This window comes from Trachinotus anak, unplaced genomic scaffold, assembly GCF_046630095.1.
Source record: "Trachinotus anak isolate AG129_WGS33_773 ecotype Australia unplaced genomic scaffold, CSIRO_AGI_Tana_v1 ptg000015l, whole genome shotgun sequence".
Lineage (NCBI taxonomy): Eukaryota > Metazoa > Chordata > Actinopteri > Carangiformes > Carangidae > Trachinotus > Trachinotus anak.
The window spans coordinates 13,711,171-13,732,216 of NW_027273866.1; the positions used below are offsets into that span (position 1 = coordinate 13,711,171).

The 21,046-nt window shown below is 41.1% G+C and overlaps 1 protein-coding gene across 2 annotated transcripts in view; it reads left to right on the top strand.

Moving 5' to 3' along the window:
• The first annotated feature begins 423 nt into the window (after nucleotides 1–423).
• Nucleotides 424–21,046, top strand: part of galnt16 (UDP-N-acetyl-alpha-D-galactosamine:polypeptide N-acetylgalactosaminyltransferase 16) — a 37,793-nt gene continuing 17,170 nt past the window's right edge. Inside the window, exons 1-6 of one of the 2 annotated variants that reach the window (XM_071498003.1) lie at nucleotides 424–1,086; nucleotides 9,707–9,888; nucleotides 11,291–11,389; nucleotides 11,491–11,558; nucleotides 16,185–16,250; nucleotides 20,760–20,881. In XM_071498003.1, coding sequence (XP_071354104.1) covers nucleotides 886–1,086; nucleotides 9,707–9,888; nucleotides 11,291–11,389; nucleotides 11,491–11,558; nucleotides 16,185–16,250; nucleotides 20,760–20,881 — 738 coding nt within the window. In that variant the 5' untranslated portion in view covers nucleotides 424–885. Of the gene's footprint in view, nucleotides 1,087–1,924; nucleotides 1,970–9,706; nucleotides 9,889–11,290; nucleotides 11,390–11,490; nucleotides 11,559–16,184; nucleotides 16,251–20,759; nucleotides 20,882–21,046 lie in introns of those variants that run through there. The other variant, XM_071498004.1, reaches the window with a different exon arrangement.

The window sequence follows — 21,046 nt, forward strand, 5'->3', positions numbered from 1 at the left end:
TGGATCATTTCATGTTAGCTGAAATGAAACAATATGAGAGGTTTGGAGGGAAAAACCACCTTTTGATGGAGGAGCTGTTAACAACTCAGAGACATCTGAACTGTGAAACCGACCACACACTGTTTTTATAAGACAGCAGAAACCAAAAGGGGTTGAAACCACTGGCTCAGTCTTTAACTGTGTGTTTTAACGGCTTGTTATAGATGTAAAATATTCATCTGCAACGTGACTGAAGCTGTCAGATAAATGTAGAGGAGTGAAAGTATAAAATGCAAAAAAGTACAAGTTCCTCAGAGTACTGTACTTGAGTAAATGTACTCAGTTACTTTCCACCGCTGCTTTTAACGCACTTATTACACAATGCGATTGAAACAAGGGGAAGGGCTTTGTGTTTTAAAGGGAAAGAAATGTAAAGACGACCACAGTGTTGGATCGTGTTTCTCTGACCCTCGATGGGAGTAAACACAAAGCATGATGCGCATCAGAGGTGAGAAGGTGGAGGAATGAAACTGTCCTCCGCCCCCGCCGACCTGCGCCTTTATGTGCCTGAAACCACCATCAGATGCAGATTGGACACCCTCCCTTCATCGCAGCCAGTAGATGGATGATGTGTGTGTGTGTGTGTGTGTGTGTGTGTGTGCATTTGTGTGTGATCGTGTGTGTGTTTAGTGTGGGGGGGGGGTGGGGGTGATATGACTCGGCGCTAGGACCTTGGCTCTGTCAGTGCGCAAATCCCAGCAGAGAGGCAGCGCTCCGGCAGAGGAGATAGAGGTTGTCCGTCCTCGCAGCGATTCAACCCATCACCGGCGGGGAGGCTGCACCTTCTGCCGCGGACGGACCCGACCCAGCCCGGCTCGCCTCCGGAGCCCTCCATATGGGCTCACCATGCGCAGGATACGGGCCAACGCCATCGCGATTCTGACCGTTGCGTGGATCCTGGGGACGTTTTATTACCTGTGGCAGGACAACAAGCCCCCGTCGTCGCCGTCGTCGTCGGCGTCGCAGACCCGCGGCAGGAGCCATGGGCAGAAGGTGGTCCCCGGTCGGCTGGAGATCCACCGGGACGACAGGACCATCCCGCTGATAGTGAGTGAGAGCGGCTGCTGGGGGATAAAGAGAAAGAGGGGGGGGGCGGTGGGGGGCGGGGGTGTCGCTGAAAGCGCCGAGCTGCAGGAGAGTGTGTGCTGCATGTTGATGTGCATGTGTGTGGAACCTGGGATGATGGGGATGGTGGTGGAGGTGGTGGAGGTGGTGCACAGCTGGATGTCACAGCAGGAACACGCTGCTCTGAGCACCGTCCCCAACCTCCCCCCGTTCCGCCACAGCACTCATCTGCAGGCTGTGGAGGCTGTTGGTCGGTGTGCTCCTGCCTCTCCGTGCCTTTCCCCGGGCCCGACAGAACCTCAAGCACCCGTAAGAGGCTTTCCATAAGTCCTGCGCGTCGTGCGCAAACGCCTTGTAAACCACATAATGCTGAGAGCTGTCTTGGATTGCACATGTGAGGTGAAAAACACGGGCTTTCAGAGCACGAAGAGGCATCCTTCCCCTCTCCAGTCTGTCATTAAAGGCCTGTTTCAGTCGGGTCAGGTCTGTATTCGCCCGTGGCTGCCTGCGCCAGGAGAGGAGCGGACACAGCCTCTGAAGGCTGCGGCTGGAGGTGCGGTGGCCGTCAGGCTCCACACGGTCTCTACAGTGACTGCTGGGGCTGTTGTCTGGGTCCCTGCCAGCTCAGATGAGCAGATCTGGTCTGCTTGCCTTCAGGGGTTTCTGTTGCATTAAGCGTACAGAGAGACCAGACCTGTGGCTTGTGCTTTTAGTGTGTGAACAGGGAGAAAGTGAAGGGGGCTGTGCTGCTGAGGGGATAATCCATTTGTCCGCCGACAAAAGAATTCATCAGTGATTGTATCTACATTTTTAAATGCAGCTACACTTTCACACGATGGAAATCTATGAGGTATTCACATACAAAGTGAGTTTTATCTTAGTTGAAATAAATAAATCTGACATTTTACCCTAAAAACACATCACAGTAGTAAATACTTTCTGATTCAAGCTTCTTCAGTGTGAGAATATGCTGCTCTTCTGCTGTAAACTGAAGACTTTGGGTTGTTTGCTGTTGGTTGGACCAAGCAAATATTCAGAAGACCTCACTTATGTTTGGCACTTTCACATTTTCTAGACTAAATGATGAGTAGATGAGTAAATGTAAATGTAAGTAACAAACTGTTAGATGGAAAATAATTCACAGACTAACTGACACTGACAATAATACTTGGTTATTTGGAGCCTGAGAATAAACTAGGGCTGCAACTGCTGATTATTTTCATAATAATTTGACAATTATTTTCTTGATTGACTAATTAATCATTTTAAGTATGAAATTACAGAAAATAGTGAAAAATACTTGTTATAATGTCCCACAGCTCAAAGCAAAGTAATAACATTGCTTGTTTTATTTGACTGTTAGTTTGTGTGATGTTTGTATCACTAAGTATCAAAACCTCACATTTTTGAGAAATGATATAAAAACAATTTTATTTATGTTTTATGTTATTATTATATTGAAATCATTGCCAATTTATATTCTGTCAGTCAACGAATCAACTAATCATTGAAGCTCGAGAATAAATGGCACTTATTTGATTATCTGAATCCAGTTTGCACAACTTTTGAGCCTGATAAAAGTCTGTGATATTCACTGAGCGTTAAAATCCAAATCTTGTTAAATTTCTATGAAAATATGAGATTTTCACAGCAAAAACAATCCAGTTCTTTGTTTACGCTCTGCAGCTGCTTTACTGCCACAACTGCTCCACAACCAGGCTGCCAGACAAATTAAATATGTAGATCCAATTGTATTTCTAGGAGACACAGACTGTTGAGGAAATACAGCTCACTGGAGCCTCTTTCAAAATGTACAAGACCAATAAAAATGTTTCAGCTGTGGCTGAGGATGTGTGCCAACATGTCAGGATGTCTCAACCCCGGCAGCAGCAGAATCATTAAAATGCTGCTCACAGGATTAAATAATTCAAGGGCGAATGCCAAACGGTGGAGCTGTTGTGGCATCTCTGCTACCTAAGCCGACACCGTGGTGTGCATCAGCGTGTGAACGCGGGCCACGAGTGTGGTGATGTTCGGAAGATGCGTGCAAACAGACGTGGAACCACTCTGAATAAAAAAAGAGGTTTCATCTCTGCACTTTACAGGCTGGTGCCATAAACTGCCGCTGAACCACTAACAAACATCACCTCTAATCAGATCACTCTTTGAACTGTACACTTTTTTTTCTGTGGTAATCTTGGATTTGCTCAGCGGGGTCGTTCACCTTTGTCACCAAACTGAGATTTCCTCGCTGTAGTTTGTTCAGGTAATCTGACCTGAAGCTCAGAGGCTGCCAGCGGCGCACAACAGCGTCCAAGACTTCAGCCGCACCAGGCTGGTACAGAGAGAAAGCCCTTCTGTCTTTCTTTCGTCCTCCATTACTTTTTTTCATTGAATTCCCTCCCTCTTTTTTTGTCTTTTCCTCTGTCCTTATCTCCTTCTTCCTTCTTCTTCTGTACTTTTTCCTTCCTTCATTCTTTTCAATGTCCTCTCCTTTCCTTTCCTTTCTTTCTTTACTTCTCCTTCTTCCTCCCTTCCTTTTCCTCGCATCCCTCCCTCTTTCTTTCCCCCATAAGTCCGTTCATTAGCAGCATTTGATTCACAAATGACATCATCTGTGAAATCTGTTTGCACTGACTCCACTTTTTTCCCCCTCTTTTCCTCTGGTGAGTGGTCTCATTTCCCAGCACCACTCTCTGGCCTCCCCCTCCAGTGACAGTGTGTGAACACGATGTGTTTTAACCTCGACATCGGCAGTAATCAGCCGGCTCTCTGACCTGCACATCTGCTGTCGAGGCCTCACCATCAGCAGTGGACATGTGGACCGCAGATCCACGTCCAGCCAATCAGTTCGCCGGTTTGTTTTTATCCGCAGCTTTCATCTGATGTCACGGCTCCTGTGTGTTTTCATATGTGTGGCCAAGTTTTCTAAGCACAGATGAAAGCAAAAGATTATGAGGAGGCTTGTCACATTTTTTATCTATTATTTGATACTGAGTAGTTGTCAGTCCTGGACTCAGGCTGCTTTCTCTGCCAAGACCTTTTTTTTCTGACCAACCTGGCATTTTTTTTTTTTTTTTTTGATTAAGCATGTGATCATATAAACAGTTCACAAGAGAATTGGGTTAAATGCTCTCAACAGTCTTGTTTGAGTTAGGATTAGCTATATTTTCCACTACAGTAATGCACACAAAACTTGGACGACACTGTAAGAGAACAAACCCCCACTAATGCAAAACAGTTTGGCAACTTTCAGTACCTACACACAGCATCGCTTTTTCTCATTTAAAGCCCCTGAAAACATGGATTTCTAACATTAATAATCATCACAAACTCTGCAACAATTCAGGCTAAAGTTCAGAAAAACACATCCGTTAATGAATTATTTATCAAGACTTGAAAACTCAGCTAATCTGTTTGATCAGCTCTGTGTGGGTGTTTTATTTGATCGACAGCAGCATGATCACACGAGCAAACAACCCCAGTTTAAATCCTGTTTGAATCCCTCTTGGTCCAAAGAAATACATGACCCCACCTTTAGCAGAAAATTGTCTTTGTGCCTCTTCTCCACTGTATGACACGTAAACACATCACGAACAGGACTTGAACCCACCACGTCACCACTATATGCTCTGATATGGTGTGTGTCCATAGCATTGTCGAGTCTTTTAACTGGGCTTGAAAGAGGCAGCGGACACGTGTTCATATTCCAGATGAGATTCATATTTAATTCAGTGGACCCAGCCACAGAGCGCCTTCTGTTTTGGTCAGGATGACACTTGCAGATTACCAAAGGATATTAGATACAAGATTTTGGAAGAAGGTCTGGACTATGAAGAGTAAAACACCTTCATTATCTAATATTACTGGTGAAAGTGGCTCAGATGAACTTTAGGATAGAGTTGAAGAAATAACCTCTTTAATAGTATTTACTGTTGACAAGCGTGTGAAGCCAGATGAAAATCAATTAATCACAAACTCTCCAACCACTTGTTCCACTTTGTTGTCCTGGCCTGACTCTGTCATCTTAGTGCACCCGCTTCCTGTCAGAAAAGATGAAACAGCTCAAAGTAATAGTAGTGATAAATATAGACATGTAACCCTGCTAGTGTCCTTTCCAAGGTCGTTTGGACGATGCTGGATTTTTTTTATCATAACAGGTGATAATAATATTGGCTTTAAATGCATGCATGGCCCAAAATGGGAACACATGCTTGTGAAATGAGTTGATTTTTTGGTAGTTAACTCGTAATTTTTCGCATGCAGAGGAGTTGTGTTATTAGACCTGTCTCTAGATGTATGTGATGAGTTATTTTTTGCACTTAAATAGAGATTCTCTTGAAGTAGCAGCAGCGAAGTCAAATTTGATGGACAATGGTGAAAACTACACACTCAGGTCAACATGGTTAGATAGAGGCTTACTGTCACATATAACAATGCAATGAAGTTATAATTTGTGCCCAGATCTTATTCTGCTGGATCCACATCATGCAGTGATAATGAGCCTTATGTTTAAATACATGCACATACTGGATGAGGTAGAAAGGAGTATAATTAATGCAATACTTAATTTAACCAAAGCTGCACAGGAAGTAAATACAGGAAAAGGAATAAAGACAATTTAACTTTATGTGTGCTTTATATATACACTTTACAATGCAGCATGAAATACCCTGATAAAAACGGCTTATTAAAATTGAATTGAATTTTTACAGAGTAACTCCTTTATGTGTTGAATTCCTAATAAAAGTGCCAGAACAAGCAGCTGATGCTAAGCCGCTCGGCAGAGGCTGTAAGTGAGAGAGTTATGAGATGCTTGACAGGTGCACTTAAAATACAGTAACATCAAATGCAGAAGGATTTCAGGAAATAACCAAATGTAAAGAAATAAAAGCAGAGGTGGAAGAAGTACTCTGATGCTTGTAGCAATACCACAGTGTAGAAATACTCTGTCAGAGAGAAGCATGAGAATAAAATATACCTAAAATACCAAAAGTAAAATTACTAATTATTCAAAATGGCCCATTCCATAATAATGTACATCATGTTCATGGATTGTATTGATGCTTTAATGTGTACATCACTCTAATGTTGCAGCTGTTCAGCTGTGGCTAATTTTAATGACTTCATATACTGCTGGATAATTTCCCTTATTGATTCCCTCCAGGGATCAATAAAGTATTATCGTAATCTATAATAATAAGTCCTGCGTTATTTGTTGATCATATTTTGTATTATCAATCTGAAAAGTAATTGAAGTTAAGATAATGTCATGGGATAAAAATTATACTGTTACCCTCTGAAATGTAGAAGAGTAGAAATATAACAGCGAGGTAGTAAAGAGGAGTAGTCTGGGTAAATGTTCTTAGTTTCTTTATATCACTAAATAAAATAAAGTTGTTTTTTTTTTAAAATAAAACCATCAGCTGAATAAATTATATATACTGTATAAAACAAAATAAGTTAATTCATAAAAAAATAAAATAAAATAAAAAGTTAAAAAGACCAGTTTGTACAGGTGGGTTCATACCGTTAATATTAGCATACATTTATTTTACTTTTCACAGCCTACATCAGAGGTTTGCGTACCTCTGGTTTTCTCCTCCACGGTAGGAGTAGGATGATTCATGAAACAAAGTGTGTTAGTTTGTGTTAATCTGCTCTAAAAGTGTGTGGAGAGCGTTGGCTAAAGTGCAGGAGCTAATGTATATGCTAGCTTGTGTTGTATGTTTGCTAACACTCATGTTTGAGAACAAGCCTCTTGTTCAAAAGCGTGTAAGTGTCTCTCAACCTCCTCACCACCTTCAAACCTGCATTAACTGGTGCTTTGCCCACTTAAAGCGGCTGTAACCGTTATTCTTATAATAACAAGGTCTCAAGAGACAATGTGAAAACTTTGCTGATGTGAAAGCGGTGGCTCATAGCGATGAACTGAATCTGCAGCTCGCCTCGATTTTAAAGAGTTTATGGTGAGTTTTAACTGTTTATCTGTCCAGACCACAACTTTACTGTTCTTGGTTCACTCTCACTGCGTTTTCAGCCTCACCACTCCCAGTGCCAGGCTTATAGACACTAGCTGGTGAACATAGCGGAGCATTTGGCTGCTGAAGAGCCAGATATTTCCCTCAGAAGTTGGTAGAGCCCAAAAACAGAGCTAAAAGAGACTGAATATGGACGTACATTCATCTGGTGAACAAACACGCCTCTGAATGACTGACAATGTTTCTCTGTAACTGCTGGATGTGTAAATAAGCAGCTGTTCATGACTTCATCGCATCAACTTAAAAGGTGATATATATAAATGTGTGTATTCACAGTTTGTTTCTGCTGCTCCCATGTTGCCAAAATACACAACATTTTACACATTTAAAGATGCTATGATGAACATGTAAGCAGACATTTACACCTACAGAACAGAACCAGAGCAACTTTATCATTCATTTCTGACCATGTGTGTTTTAGTCCTGTTTTGGGCTCCACCATGTTCACCAGTCAGTTTCTAACTGGGTCTGTCTGCTGTTCGGTGCCGGGCCGACAGTGTATAGTGAGTTTTTAGAGCTTTAGTTTGAGAAATTAATACAGTGATATCAAAATGTGCCCTGAACACTGAGGACGTGCTTGTGTGTGAATCTTTGAAACGTTTTCCTCCATCTACACCAATATTTAATACACAGCACAGAACAAAGCCTGTCTTTCTTTTCCTTTTTTTCTTCCATTCTTCCATCAGTCTATTGTGCTGTTGTTTCTCTTTGATGAGGGCCACTCTCATGCCTCTATGTATTCATCAGCTGTTTTAACCTCCCGCTCACCCCTCCCAGGCTGCCAGCGAGTATGAAACCTTCCTTGCGGGGAACATTCATTAATTACTGAGGATTTATTGACTGTGTATTCTGATTTGATGAGTTCCCATCCCATTCTGCTCTGTTAGCACTGACACGCTGACCTGAATAATAAAATAGCATTTAAATTTGAATCATCTGGCTGATACTTTTCTTCAGACTGATTTAAAGGTTGGTGCAAAAGAAGACTAGATGAGCAGTGTTGCCGCAGGATTACAATGCAGCGCCACAGCAGAGGAGGTGTTGGACATGGGTGAAACTGTTGACTGGTTAATCTGAGGCTCAGGAGGTAGAGTGAGTGCTCCATTAGGCTCTGTGTTGATTTTTTCGATCCACGTGTCAGAGTGTCCCTGAATCCCAAACTGCCCCCATTGACAAAGGCAGCATTTGACCTTGGTGTGTAAATCAGTGAATTAGAGTCAAATGATAAAACTCTGTCTGCTCAGGTAGAAAATTAAGTGTAGTCAATTTGTAATTAATAAATTAGTTGAACAGTGGTTTAATGAGCAACAACTTTGATAATCTATTAATTACTTAAGTCATTTATCAAGCAAAAGTGTCAAACACTCCAGCTTCCACAACAGTTTCGCTTCTCATGTCTTATTTCATTATAAATTGAATATCTTTGAAAGCTCATTGATGACCCTGAAAATAGGAGCTTGTGTTGTGGGGCTATAATAATATAATTATTTTCATTATTTACATTCTCACTCACACTCTCAATCATTTTTTTAGTCAAGTGATTAAGTTTAGTTTCTGAGATTTCAGAAAATAATGACAGGCTTCTAGAGTCAAAAATGACGTCTTCACATCGTGTGTTTGGTCCAAAACCCAACGACATTCATGTTACACTGATAGAAAACAAAGAAAAGCAAGAAAATATCTCATCTGATGAAACTTCAACCAGAGAATGTTTGACATTTTAAAATGACATGAAAGATTTATCAGTTATCAAAACAACTAGAGATATAATTGTTTCAGCTCCAGCAGTTTGACAAAAAAAAAAATCTTAATCAAGCTTATCAAGTTAGGAAAACAAGCTTTTGTTGCAGTCCTATGAAATACGCAGCACGAGCCTCAACCTCACCTTTGAAACCAACATAGACAAGAAGTCCTAAAAGTTCCCAGAAAAAATGGAAATTTGTCTATAATTCCTTCTGCCAAGGAAGATCATGAGATATGATCAAAAGCTCCAGAACAGCTACTACATGGACCTGGTGGTGTAGTGTCAAAATGAACCCTGAATCTCAACCATAGTGTAGGCCTCTCAGCATGAATGCAGTTTTAATGGGAGATTGTAAAAAGCCCTGTTTGTGTTATATTTCTGTTTCAAAGGTTCAGTTCGTCTTTTACAGAAAGATCTGTGACCTGACGGCTTGTGAAATACATTCACAACCAACAGTGGAATTCAAAAAATGAAACAAAGCTTCTTTTCCTCAACAGCTTATTAACACAGACAGTTCAAATATGAGGAGGCTGCACTGAGCCGTTCCACAGTAATAATAGATGTGGCAGAGGAGCAGAGTGTTGACAGAGGTGATGGCAGCGAGTGTTGACACCAGAAACAACTCAGGCTGATGTGTCTCAGAGACCATTTGTGGTTGTGTGTCACAACATTTGTCATTTTTAATCATTTCGTCTTACTTTGATTTCAGTTTTAATCAGCTATTTCTACTTGGACATTTCTTTCGAGCTGTTGATATTATCCCTGTTTTTTTTGGCTGATGTGAGACTTTAAACACACCTTGCTGTGTCCCCTGCAGGTGACCCAGCCTCCGCGGCCTGAGCAGCAGGGTCAGCTGCTGGGCGGCTTCGATGAGAAGGCGTACCTGGCGGGGAAACAGATGAAGCCAGGGGACGACCCGTACAGAGAGCACGCCTTCAACCTGCAGGAGAGCGACCGGCTGGGCAGCGAGCGAGCCATCAGAGACACCCGACACTACAGGTGAGCAGGGTTAGAGCCGCGGCCCAGGTGCTGTCCGTCTGCTTTGATCTGCACAAGTGGATCAGGGACTAATCTTAAGCTCTGGCTGCACATGGATTTGGAGTGGTGTAGAGTAACCTGACCAGTGTATCTTAGATTGTATCCCTTTGACACAAAGATAGACAAATTAATATACACAGGATGATGAAATGGCTTTTAAAAGGACTTCTAAGAGATTTGAGTTCAGTTTTTGAATAAAGACACAGACTTTAAACCCCAACTATGACCAGAAAACATATAATGCTCCTGTATGTGACTCTGTATGGCTTCTTTATGCTGTTTATAAAATTAAATCTTAAAACGTTTATAATATATAATAATTTTTATGACTGAATAATTAATTAATAATTTCTGCTGTTTCTAACCTCTTAGATATGAAGATTTGATGCTTGTCTTTGGATCTTTGGATTTTGAACTGTTATAACTTTCAGTATAGAGCAACTTAACTGTTAGACTGGTGTGTGTCTCTTTGTGGTCTTCATCAGTGTCATCACAAAACACATCACAAGCTATTTTAAATGTTGCTTGTAATACTGGAAGTTCTGTTGGAGTTTTGATCCCTTTAGACTTTTTTGCTTTCTCCATTTACCTTGAAAATAGGTGAAGTTGTGCCAGAAATCAATATTTTCAATATTTTTAGACAAAACAATTAACTTAATTGATAGATAAAAATAATCTGTAGATTAATTAATAATGAAAATGATCATTAGTTGCAGCCCTAGTGTTTTCTGAACCAGTATTGTTTGGTGGTATGTTGGCTGTTACAGCAACACTCGGTTCACAGTTACACTGAGAAATAAAATAGCAGGAGCATAATATACAAACAACAGTGTACAACCTCCTTTAAAGCAGTTAAAAGAGAATTATACAGTGATTGTATTCACTATTGTGATGGATTCATATGAGTTTATAACACTAAGTAATCTAAGTAACACTTAAGTAGCACTTACATTATTTATTGTTGTTTCGTTGTTGTAAATAAACAGTGAATTAATTGTTGCACAATAACAGAATCAGTGGTGTGTGATATTTCATCCTCATGCTTTCTGACCTGGGTTTAAAGCCCCCAGCCAGCAACAGGTAGCAGATTCAAGCAGAGGGTCAAAAAACCTGTGCAACTGTTGCCTGGCAACCAGCTATTTCCATGTCACCAAAGCAACAATGCTGAGGCGACTCCAGAGGGTACCGCTGCTCATCACAGCTGCCCAGAACCCTGCCGTGTGTGTGTGTGTGCGTGCGTGTGTTCAGTGACTGGATGTTTGTGTGTGTGAGGCATCTCAGAGAATGTAACACACACATGTGATCTCTAAAGAGGGAGAAGTTAAACCTGCTCACACTCTGTGTTACATTTGTCTGTCTGTAGATGTGCTTCTCTGATTTACGACACCGACCTTCCCTCCACGAGTATCATCATCACTTTCCACAATGAGGCTCGCTCCACTCTCCTCCGCACCATCAAAAGGTAATGAGGTGGAACATAACTGGTCTGATTAGACAGGAGCAATGACACTGACTCATGCTTTTCCTCTCTCATCTCCATCTCACCTCCTCTCTGTTCCTTAGTGTCCTGATGCGAAGTCCTGCACCTCTGATTCAAGAAATAATCCTGATAGATGACTTCAGCTCTGACCGTGAGTTTCTCTTTTATTTACTGCTGGTTAAAGCTGAGGTGGAGCACAGTGAGCCTTTAACCTCTGTGTTGAGTTTTCATTGGACCAATTTTGAAACATGTTTTGAGGCACAATATTTTTAAAGCAGCTATAATCAATATTTTTGTATCAACAATGGATCACATGACTTCTAGTATGTGAAGAACCCCCAGAGAATTATCCACACTACAGTTCCTCTCAGCCTTACACAGTTTTAGTGTCTTTCAGCTCGTTGTTTTGGTTTTACTGTTCCGGCTCAGTCTCACTGCTCTCATCAGGGTCGGTTTCACAGCCGGAAACTGTTTTCAGCTAAAAAAAGAAAGTGACATTTATGCAGCAGGTTATTCAGACCCATGGTTACGATTTGTTGCTAGGCGACGTCTAGCAGCCAAAGTAATTATGACAGTAGCAAAGGGAGAAGCTCGGTGATGTAGTTTATCGGAAGTACTTATTTCAACCTAACCAAGCAGTTTTAGTGCCTAAACCTAACCAAGCCAGGACTGTTATTATAGTAACCATGGCGATGAAGGAAGGTATATAGCTCTCGATACAGTCAGCGTGTTTATTGTTGTAACCATGACAACCAAGGTCCGGTACGCCTGGAGGGTTGTTCAGGTTGGAGCACTGGTTGGCTCAGCATCAAAGGGCAGACAGACAGAGTTAGCCACTAGCTGGTGAACACAGTGCAGCATTTAGCAGCCGAAGAGCCAGATATTTCCCTCTGGAGCTGGTGGGGACTGAAAGTGGAGAGAATCTTTGGACTTAAATTCAGAAGATGGCCAGAAAAATGACTCTGAATGAATAATATTATGTTTCTCTGTGACTGGTGGATGTGTAAATGTTCACCATATCAACCAATCAAAAGGGGGATAATAGATAATATGTCAGTGGATAAAGGGATAATATGTTAGTGTTGTTTACAGCTTGTTTCTTCCCACCCAAACGGGCCAAAAGAACAGTTCTATTAGGTTTAAATTGGACTGTTTGTATTACATTGAATTAAAGTAAAGGGATTTACTATTTCTCCAGCGTAATTATATTATTAGCCAGAGCATTCCTGTGGGGTTAAGGCACTGACCATGGACCACAACATCCTCCCTCATCTCTCCACTATCACCATCTATCAAAGGATTACAATTCCCTGGAGTTCCTAGAATAATTATAGAAGAAATGATTTATATTACTAGCAGTATCAAGAAGTTTTGAAAAGTTTACAGACAATATAATGAAATGTGACTTTTTTCTGTGGCTTTTTTACAAATTTCTTAGCAGGTTGGGGCTGCACTGAAGGAATTTGGGCTCAAAACCTGTAATATTCTAACATCCTGGCTTGGAGTCTGGGTGCCAGCTGTTTAGCTCTTATCATCTGCTATAAATATATGTGATGCAAATGTCAAAGGAATATTCCAGCAGAAGAGAAGGCCCGGTAATAGGAAAATGTAGGTGGAGGATAATGTCAAGAGACAGGAGTGCTAATATCACAGACAATCAGAGAGAGCATCCTGAGGATTAGCTTGCTTTTCATGTCAGTGACGCTTCCGAGGGATGAAAACAACACGGCCATGGCAGGAAGGAGCTGGAGCTGCTAACACCAAGAGAAACTACTTACCTTTTATGTAAAATCAAATTAGTAGTCTAATTAACCTTGACATTAATAAGATGAGGAAACAAATCAGTTTAATAGCACCATAAAGAGCAGGTTATGTTTTTATGTAACTGACCGGGACTGTGACATTAAAGGATAACCACATTTTAGTAATTATTCCCCTTTGTCAGGAGGAGAATTACTTGAGTTCATGCTTCTCACTGTCCAGCGCTTTCTGTAATTACCACCACATGCATCTTCTGTCTGTGGGAGCAGCAAAGCGACCTACATTCGCTGTGTACTCAGGCACACACACACGCCAACACACACGCACACACGCACACACACACATATGCAGACACACTCGGAGGTGTCATAGCTGGCCAGACATCTAAACAGCAGTGTCTCAGCCGCAGCAGCCGCAGGAGCTCTATTAGCTCACTAATGCCTCGTTTGTTCTCCCTCTGCTGCCGCCAGTCGACCTGCACCCACGACGAAGTGGCAGCACCAACAGCCTCTGAATTATCCCTTCTCTGCCCAAGCGCCCTTGAGCAACCATTTTTTAACATCCTTTCTGTTTCAGATTTCAATTTTTTCAGTGTTAATTATCACACCAAACACACTTTGTGTTCCACTCTGTGGCTTTGGCTCAATCTGACTGTCAACCAGTAAGCCTCCCATTAGCCCCCTACTCAGTTTCCTCCGGCGCTTCTCTGTCACCTCCCTGTGATGCCACTTTCTAAAGCTGTGTTTTATTAAAAGCCTCAGTAACCCCACCAAGAAAAATAAAATAAAACTGCTGCTTGTGGTTTCAGGGCAGGATGTCGAGCATGTTGACTAAAATCCAAATCACTACATGATGTTAGAACGTGGAGGTTGTCACATTGCAAAATACAGTCCATAAATTATCCATGAGATTTCCAAAAATCTAAACTAAAACCAAATATTCTAAACTCTGGGTGTGGTGATTTTAGGTCACATGACTAATTGATGTCAGGCATATAAAAACTGTAAACGACCTCAAATGCAACAATAATGGAGGCAAAATTGACAAAATGGTCAGTGAAGCATGAACATGGATCCCCTCACTGCCAAAAGTAAACAAAGTTTACTTTAGCTTGTTTTCGAATCATTTGGCATCCTCATGCTGTCCTCTCAGAGTTAACAGTGTTTCTCACTTTCAATTATGACAACGTTAGAAAGACTTGAAATACCCAAGAGTTAATGGGAGTGGCCAAAACAAACTGGCTAACAACATTACTACTAAGATCGTACACAATGGGTGTGCTATAGTAGCTTGTTTTGTTTTTTTTATTTTATATATTTCACATAACTCCCAACAACAATAAAACACCCAACAACACAGAGATTTCACAGTTTGTCTAACATTTAAGACAGAGCTGCTGTGTCCTGCTGTGCAGGTGAAGTTCAGCCAAGGGGGTGAGAGTGTAAGCTGATTGGTCAATGGATGTGACCTGGCAGACAAACAGCTAGAGAAGGTGGTGGGGGAGGGACCGTCCTGCCTGAGTGTAATCCTGTTAAGGCTCGCCTTAATCGTAAGGACACCATCCTTAATCAAGGACAGTGATCTTTACGGCAAGTCCAGACAACAGCATGTGACTCCAATAGTGCTGAGACAAGAATACTCTACAGTAAACACTATGTGCTAAAGTCAACAGGGCACTGTTGTGGCAGTTAGGGTCAAAGAAATCAATGGGACTCACTGTGTTGTACTGACAGGAAATCACACAAGGTGTAGCCCGAATTACATCCACTAAACTCCAACTTTGAATCACCACTGCTAATTTTAAATTTGATATCTTCATGCATAGAATACCAAATTTTTCCTTGTTTTTGTTTCTTTATTTGTTTGTTGCTGAGCTGTTTTTTAGTTTTCATCAGCTCAAAGTAGCCTATATATATATCCATTGTGCAGTGCATCATGGGAAAAAAATCTCCCATTAGACAAATCTTAAATATTTAAATTTTTGTATGTAGTCATTTTTTCCTGTGTAAACATACTTGATATTCACATTATGCACAGTATGCAGTTACATGCATGTAAATGTATCAAACATGCGAGCACATACACACACACACACACACACATATGCACAGATGGACTCACACAGTCTGGCTAAAAGTATACAACATCTGCTCAGTGGGTGCGACCTATGACTTTCTGCTCTTCTACACTGAGCGGTTGAAGCTCCCCGCCACTTCATCACACATACAAACACAAACACACACACACACACACACACACCAGCTGTCCCCTCTGTGGGAGCTCTCCCGCTCTCACATGTACAACAGCTTAAGTGCAAACAAACAGGTTTGTACGCACAGCAAATTTAATGAAACAGGCTCACAACTTGTCTTGCTTGCTTCTGTCAACATACGGCTGCATCGCTGCTTGGCAGGGGGTCTGCTTGATCTACCCACAATCCCTCAGCAAGCTCATACTCACACTCTGCTGCTAATGCTAATCCTCTCAAGGTGTGTGCGTGTGTTTACCTGTGTCTGCGCGCTGATTGCGATGTCCGTCCGCATGTGTCAACAGCAGGGCTGTGCCAGTTATTACTCATGCAGAAAACGACAGTGGATGAAGGAGACTGGCTGCTCGCTGGGTTTGTTTATGGAAAAAAGATTGTTGGATTGAAAAAGAAGAATTTGATTATCAACTAAGATGAAGCTCTTTTGTTGAGCATTTGGTCATTCTGAAATATGCACTTTTTGTGTTTATGTGTTTCTGATTATTTGCAGCAGTGATGGATGTTGTGTTTGAATGTGAAGTGTTTAGGTCATATTGTGTCAGTGGGTGTGTACCTGTATAACTATGTGCTTGAGTGCCTGTGTTTATGTGTGTGTGAGTGCTCTAAATCAATGTAAGTGCGGGAGTGCAGTGTGTTTGTGGGTTTGTGTGAGTGACAGAGTGTGAGGCAAGGCGATGAAGAGAGATGTTTTTCTCAGTGTGTGTTCTGCTCCCACCATAACATCCCATCTCCTCTGCTCTCCTCCTCCAGCTGAGGACTGCCAGCTGCTCTCTCAGATCCCCAAAGTGCGCTGCCTGAGGAACGGCAGGAGAGAGGGTGAGTGGAGGGACGGGGGGAGACCGGGGGAGGGATGGAGGGGAGACAAAGTGGCTTACTGGAAAAGAGACTGGGCTTAAAGGTGTTGTACATGGTGTGTTTAAAAAAATAAGGCGAAAGAAAAGGCAAGAAATGTTTAGTTGGGTCAATTTAAGCTGGTTTACATACAGAATGCAATAGAAATAATGTTTAAAAATACGAAGATGAAAATTAAAGCTGATAAAATAAAATATGATGAAACTAAATTTTAAAAAGAATGGACAGGGATAGCAGTTTTCATGTAGTTACAATAGAGTAATACGTTGTGAATCATCCCAACGAAAACTGTTTGGTAACCAGGACTACAACTACAACTACATTTGTATTGTTTTCATATCAATCAATTAATCATTTGGTCAGTAAAATGTAATAAAACAGTGAAAAATACCCATCACAAAGAAGTGCAAGTAACCTCTTTAAATGTATCACAGCCTCAGTCGACACAAAACAACCAAAATCTGTTAAGACCAAAGAAGAGAGAGAGAAAAGACTAGAAGTGGAAACACATACATACATAGACTCCAGTGGATTTCACAGTCACAGTATTTATTTAATCAATATGGACGATGTAGTTTGACATAGTTACGATACAGAGCATGAAAGTGATGTGTTGCACAGAGTTTATAGCTATTGCTCATTTTCAACTCTCTACCCTAGTTGTGTTTTTACTTGTACAGTGTAATTAAAACAGTCAGTTTTCATTATCATAAAAGCACCACACATTACAAGTCGAATAAAAGTAGAATAAAAGAAAAAAAAAAAGAAGTTGAATAAAACAGTCTTCTGAAATGCATTGATGGTGATGTACAGTCTAAAAAAGACAAATAAAACGATAATTAGTATCATACATATTTCTCTGTTTCCACACAGAAACAAACACATATAAATACAATAATAAAATATAAGCTTGATCACATGTACATGTTCAGTACACAAACATGCTTCTGTCCATGTCTCAACACATACATACATTGTACACACATGTATTTGGTACATTTTACTTTCATATATATTCGTATACATTCATTTGGATTTGTCACTTCCTGTGTGCAGGTTTGCACACCTGACATTGGAAATTAATTTGGACGAACAAGGCCACTCTATGAACTCTGTCACAGCTTTTTCTGTTGCAGCAAAACCACAAACTGTAAACAACAGGGAGCCCTGGTTGGAGTCATCTCCCGCAGGTTTCTGAACTGAATTAATTTAATCTCTGAATTAGATTAAATCCGACCCAGAAAACAAAAGTTCAGCCAAACTAAAGGCCAAAAGCACCAGTGTTCCTGGTTTGTTTGGATGCTGAACAATAAACTCCTCTTACTCAGGTTGCCGCCTGTGTTGTTGCTCTCGCTCCAGACTAAAGACTTTGTTTGGGTTTATGAACCACATGCTGACAAAACACGAGCACGTTGGATTTAGGCCACTGCTCCCCAACTGGCAGCCGAGTCACATGAGCCAGGAGCGAGCTCAGGTTGGCCTTTAAAATAGTGTTGAGTGTAAAAACCAGATAAACCAAGAAATACAACCCAGCTGCAGCTGCCGGGGATTTTACCAAAACAGAGAAAACAGAACAAAAGAGGAGGCTTTTATTGTGATAGGTGAGAAACCATGGATGGGTGGAATAGGCTGCTATTAAATATCTGACATTAAAATGAATTTAATAAACGTTGAAATGCCACTATAATCAATGTTTTATATCAACAAAGGATCAAATGACAGACAGAGAACACAGCGGTAATTCAAAGCGCTTAACATAGGTAAAAAAAAGCTTTAGAACCAGAATAAAAAAAACAATAAAACCAAAATAAAATCAGTTCATTTGGCCAGAGACATGACTCCAAATAAAAGATGTTGCTCTGTAACTGCTGGACAGAATGATATAGGATGATTGAGTGCATTGTTCTTATCAAGCCCTTTTGTGTTTTATGTACTGCTTTACTGTGAAACTGCACTGAGCTTCTTCATTCCAGTTTCTGTTCTATCTGTTAATTCTGTGAAGTTTTACATGTTTGTGCACATTGTTTAATGACCTTAAAAATAGACGTGTGTTTATCTCATTATAAAGTGCATCTCTGAGGAGTTTGTTAAAAATAAAAAACTGAAATAAAATAAAAAAATGTAGGCAATAATCACTCCTTCCCTCTGACTCATATTTCTGTAGAGCAGGTAATCAGATAAGCAGATAATCAGTTTAAACTCCAGGGCTTTAGTTTTTCAAACAGTTTCACAAGTTTGTGTTGTTTTGATGATCTGTGACTCTTCAGACGATGAGATGCATGTGTTTAATTAACTGTAGAAGCTGCAGAAAACAAAAATTAAGGGAAAAGACAATTAACCTCCTCCATCCATTTCTTGTGTAAAATGCAAATTACTGTGTGAAATTTTGATGAATAATTACGTCTTTGCTGCCATTGCTCCTCTGTTCTTTTCTCAACTTGACCTCCTTTAAAATACACTCTACCCTCGGCTCCAAATTAACACTGTTTTGTTTTTTTAACAAGGAATTGAAAGTGGTTGCTCGGGGAAAGAGCAAGACACATGGTATCTAATTAACTGTTTTTATTTTTAAAGCCTGGTTGTTCTTAAACTTTACCAGCTGAAGTCAAACATGAATATCCCAGAAACACAGACGATTTCCTCTCAACAAATGAGTCACTTCGATGAGATAGATCTGTAAATAACTCCGGACAAAAACAAATGTGGGATTTACCTTATATTAGCATTGTTCTATAGTTTATATTTGAATTCCTGCAGACAGATAACAGACAAATCAGACGCAGTGTGACCTGTGATGACCTCATGAATGCAGTTTAAAGTTTACAGCAGTAAAAGTCATCAGCATTTAAAGGCATCACTTGTAAACATGACGTCAGTTTCCCAAAATCAAATATCAACAGTTTTTCAGTGATGTTCAGTAATATAAAAGAAGGAGTGGTGGTTGGAGGCCAGTGTTTCTGTCAACACACTGACTCAGTGCACTGGAATGCAAAGCAGCCAACTGGAAAACTTTCCTGATCATTCCCTCCACTCGCACATGTGATCCGCACCTGAAGCAGCAAGTTCATACCTGTTCACCTGCAGCTGTTGGAAGGAAAACAGGAAATAAAGATCAATTCAGTTGTAGGCAAGGCAAAGCATAGACGGTGGGCAACATCAATCAACACTGAATCATATTAAAACAATACTCCATCTATTTAGTGCTGGATTTTATAAAGTTTTATATAAGGAACAGTGAAAAATTGATGCAACAGAGGTTGAAATATCCTGAATTGTGGTTCCTTATATGAGTCACAGTACAAAAATAAGCCAAGCCTAACCCTACATTAAAGGGATACTCAACCAATTTTACACATCAGAGTGAGTTTACAGGTCTCAGGTCACATACTGCATATGTGGAAAAAAAACTGTGTAAAGTTGTATGAAGCCTTTTGTGGCTCCAGAGGGAAACTGATAAACCGTGTAGGATGAGCTTGGGATAAAGACTTTTAAAAAAATCTGGGGGGGTGGAGGTACCAAACTGTTGACTGAAGGGTTGCACTGTGAGTAATGTAGGCACCAGGAATAAAAAAGACATTGTACCCGGTTCTTTTTTTAAAACCGTCCATCATAAATCAGACAGTGTTGGAGGAGTGAAATGCTAAATCGGTGGAGGACTCTTTTAATGGTTGTGTCTTTTGTTAGACCCCACGTGCCCATACTGTTCAAACTCACACGGCTAATTTATAATGTGGGTCATAAGTGTACAGTCTCCATGTGATGAAGATGAGATGATTCCAACAGTGTCAGTTGAGCTGTGAGTTTATTTATAGAGCTCTGTTCAAGAGCTCAATGTCACCGAGTGCTTCACAATAAAAAAAATAAAGCAGCAGAAATAAAATACAGACTTAAGAAGAGTAAAAACAACTTCAATAGACACTAGAAAGTGGACACTTGTGATATAAGGTCAGTGCCAAAGTTCAGGAGTCACAGTCTTCTTTAGTTTGAAAACAGCTGACCATGCAGAGCTCTTTAAGTTAGCACAAGGATCTGAAGTTGAATTCTGAGTTTGATGGAAAGCCAGTGTGAAGAAATCTAGATCACTGCTGCATGAGATCTTTTGAAGGACTTGGTCCAAAGCCGAGCAGCAGTTTGGTGAAGAGGGAGTTACAGTGGTCGAGATGAAATGAGAATAAAGAGTGACCAATCATCTTCATCTCAGTTTAAGACGCAATCTGTCTGGATTTCCCTGTCAGTAATTTGACAGTTCTCCCACAGAGCCACAGAGGTTATTGCACAGCTGCTCACAGGCTGAGGAGCAGAGAAGTAAACTGACTATGACATCTGAAATCACCTCTAACAGCGACCCAAACATGTGCTTTGGTCTCACTGCAGCAACACCAGGAGACTCCCTCCTCACAGTGAAGCACGACTGAATTAGGTCCAGTGGTGGTTTCAGACTTCAGTGTCATTCCTGCCCTGTGCTTCCCTCAGGTCTGATCCGGTCACGTGTGCGAGGAGCCAACACGGCCTCGGCCTCCATCTTGACCTTCCTGGACAGCCACTGCGAGGTCAACGCTGACTGGCTCCAGCCCATGATCCAGAGAGTCAAGGAGGTACAGTACAGGCCCACAGGCTCCCAGTCTGCCGTCATTCACACTCTCCAATTAGACTCTTATTACATGCAGCTCTCACACACACACACACATATATTCTGGAGGTGGAACATTTGCTTTTTTTGCCCCTGTGATGTAACGCTTCAGGGGAATTTGCTGCTTTTC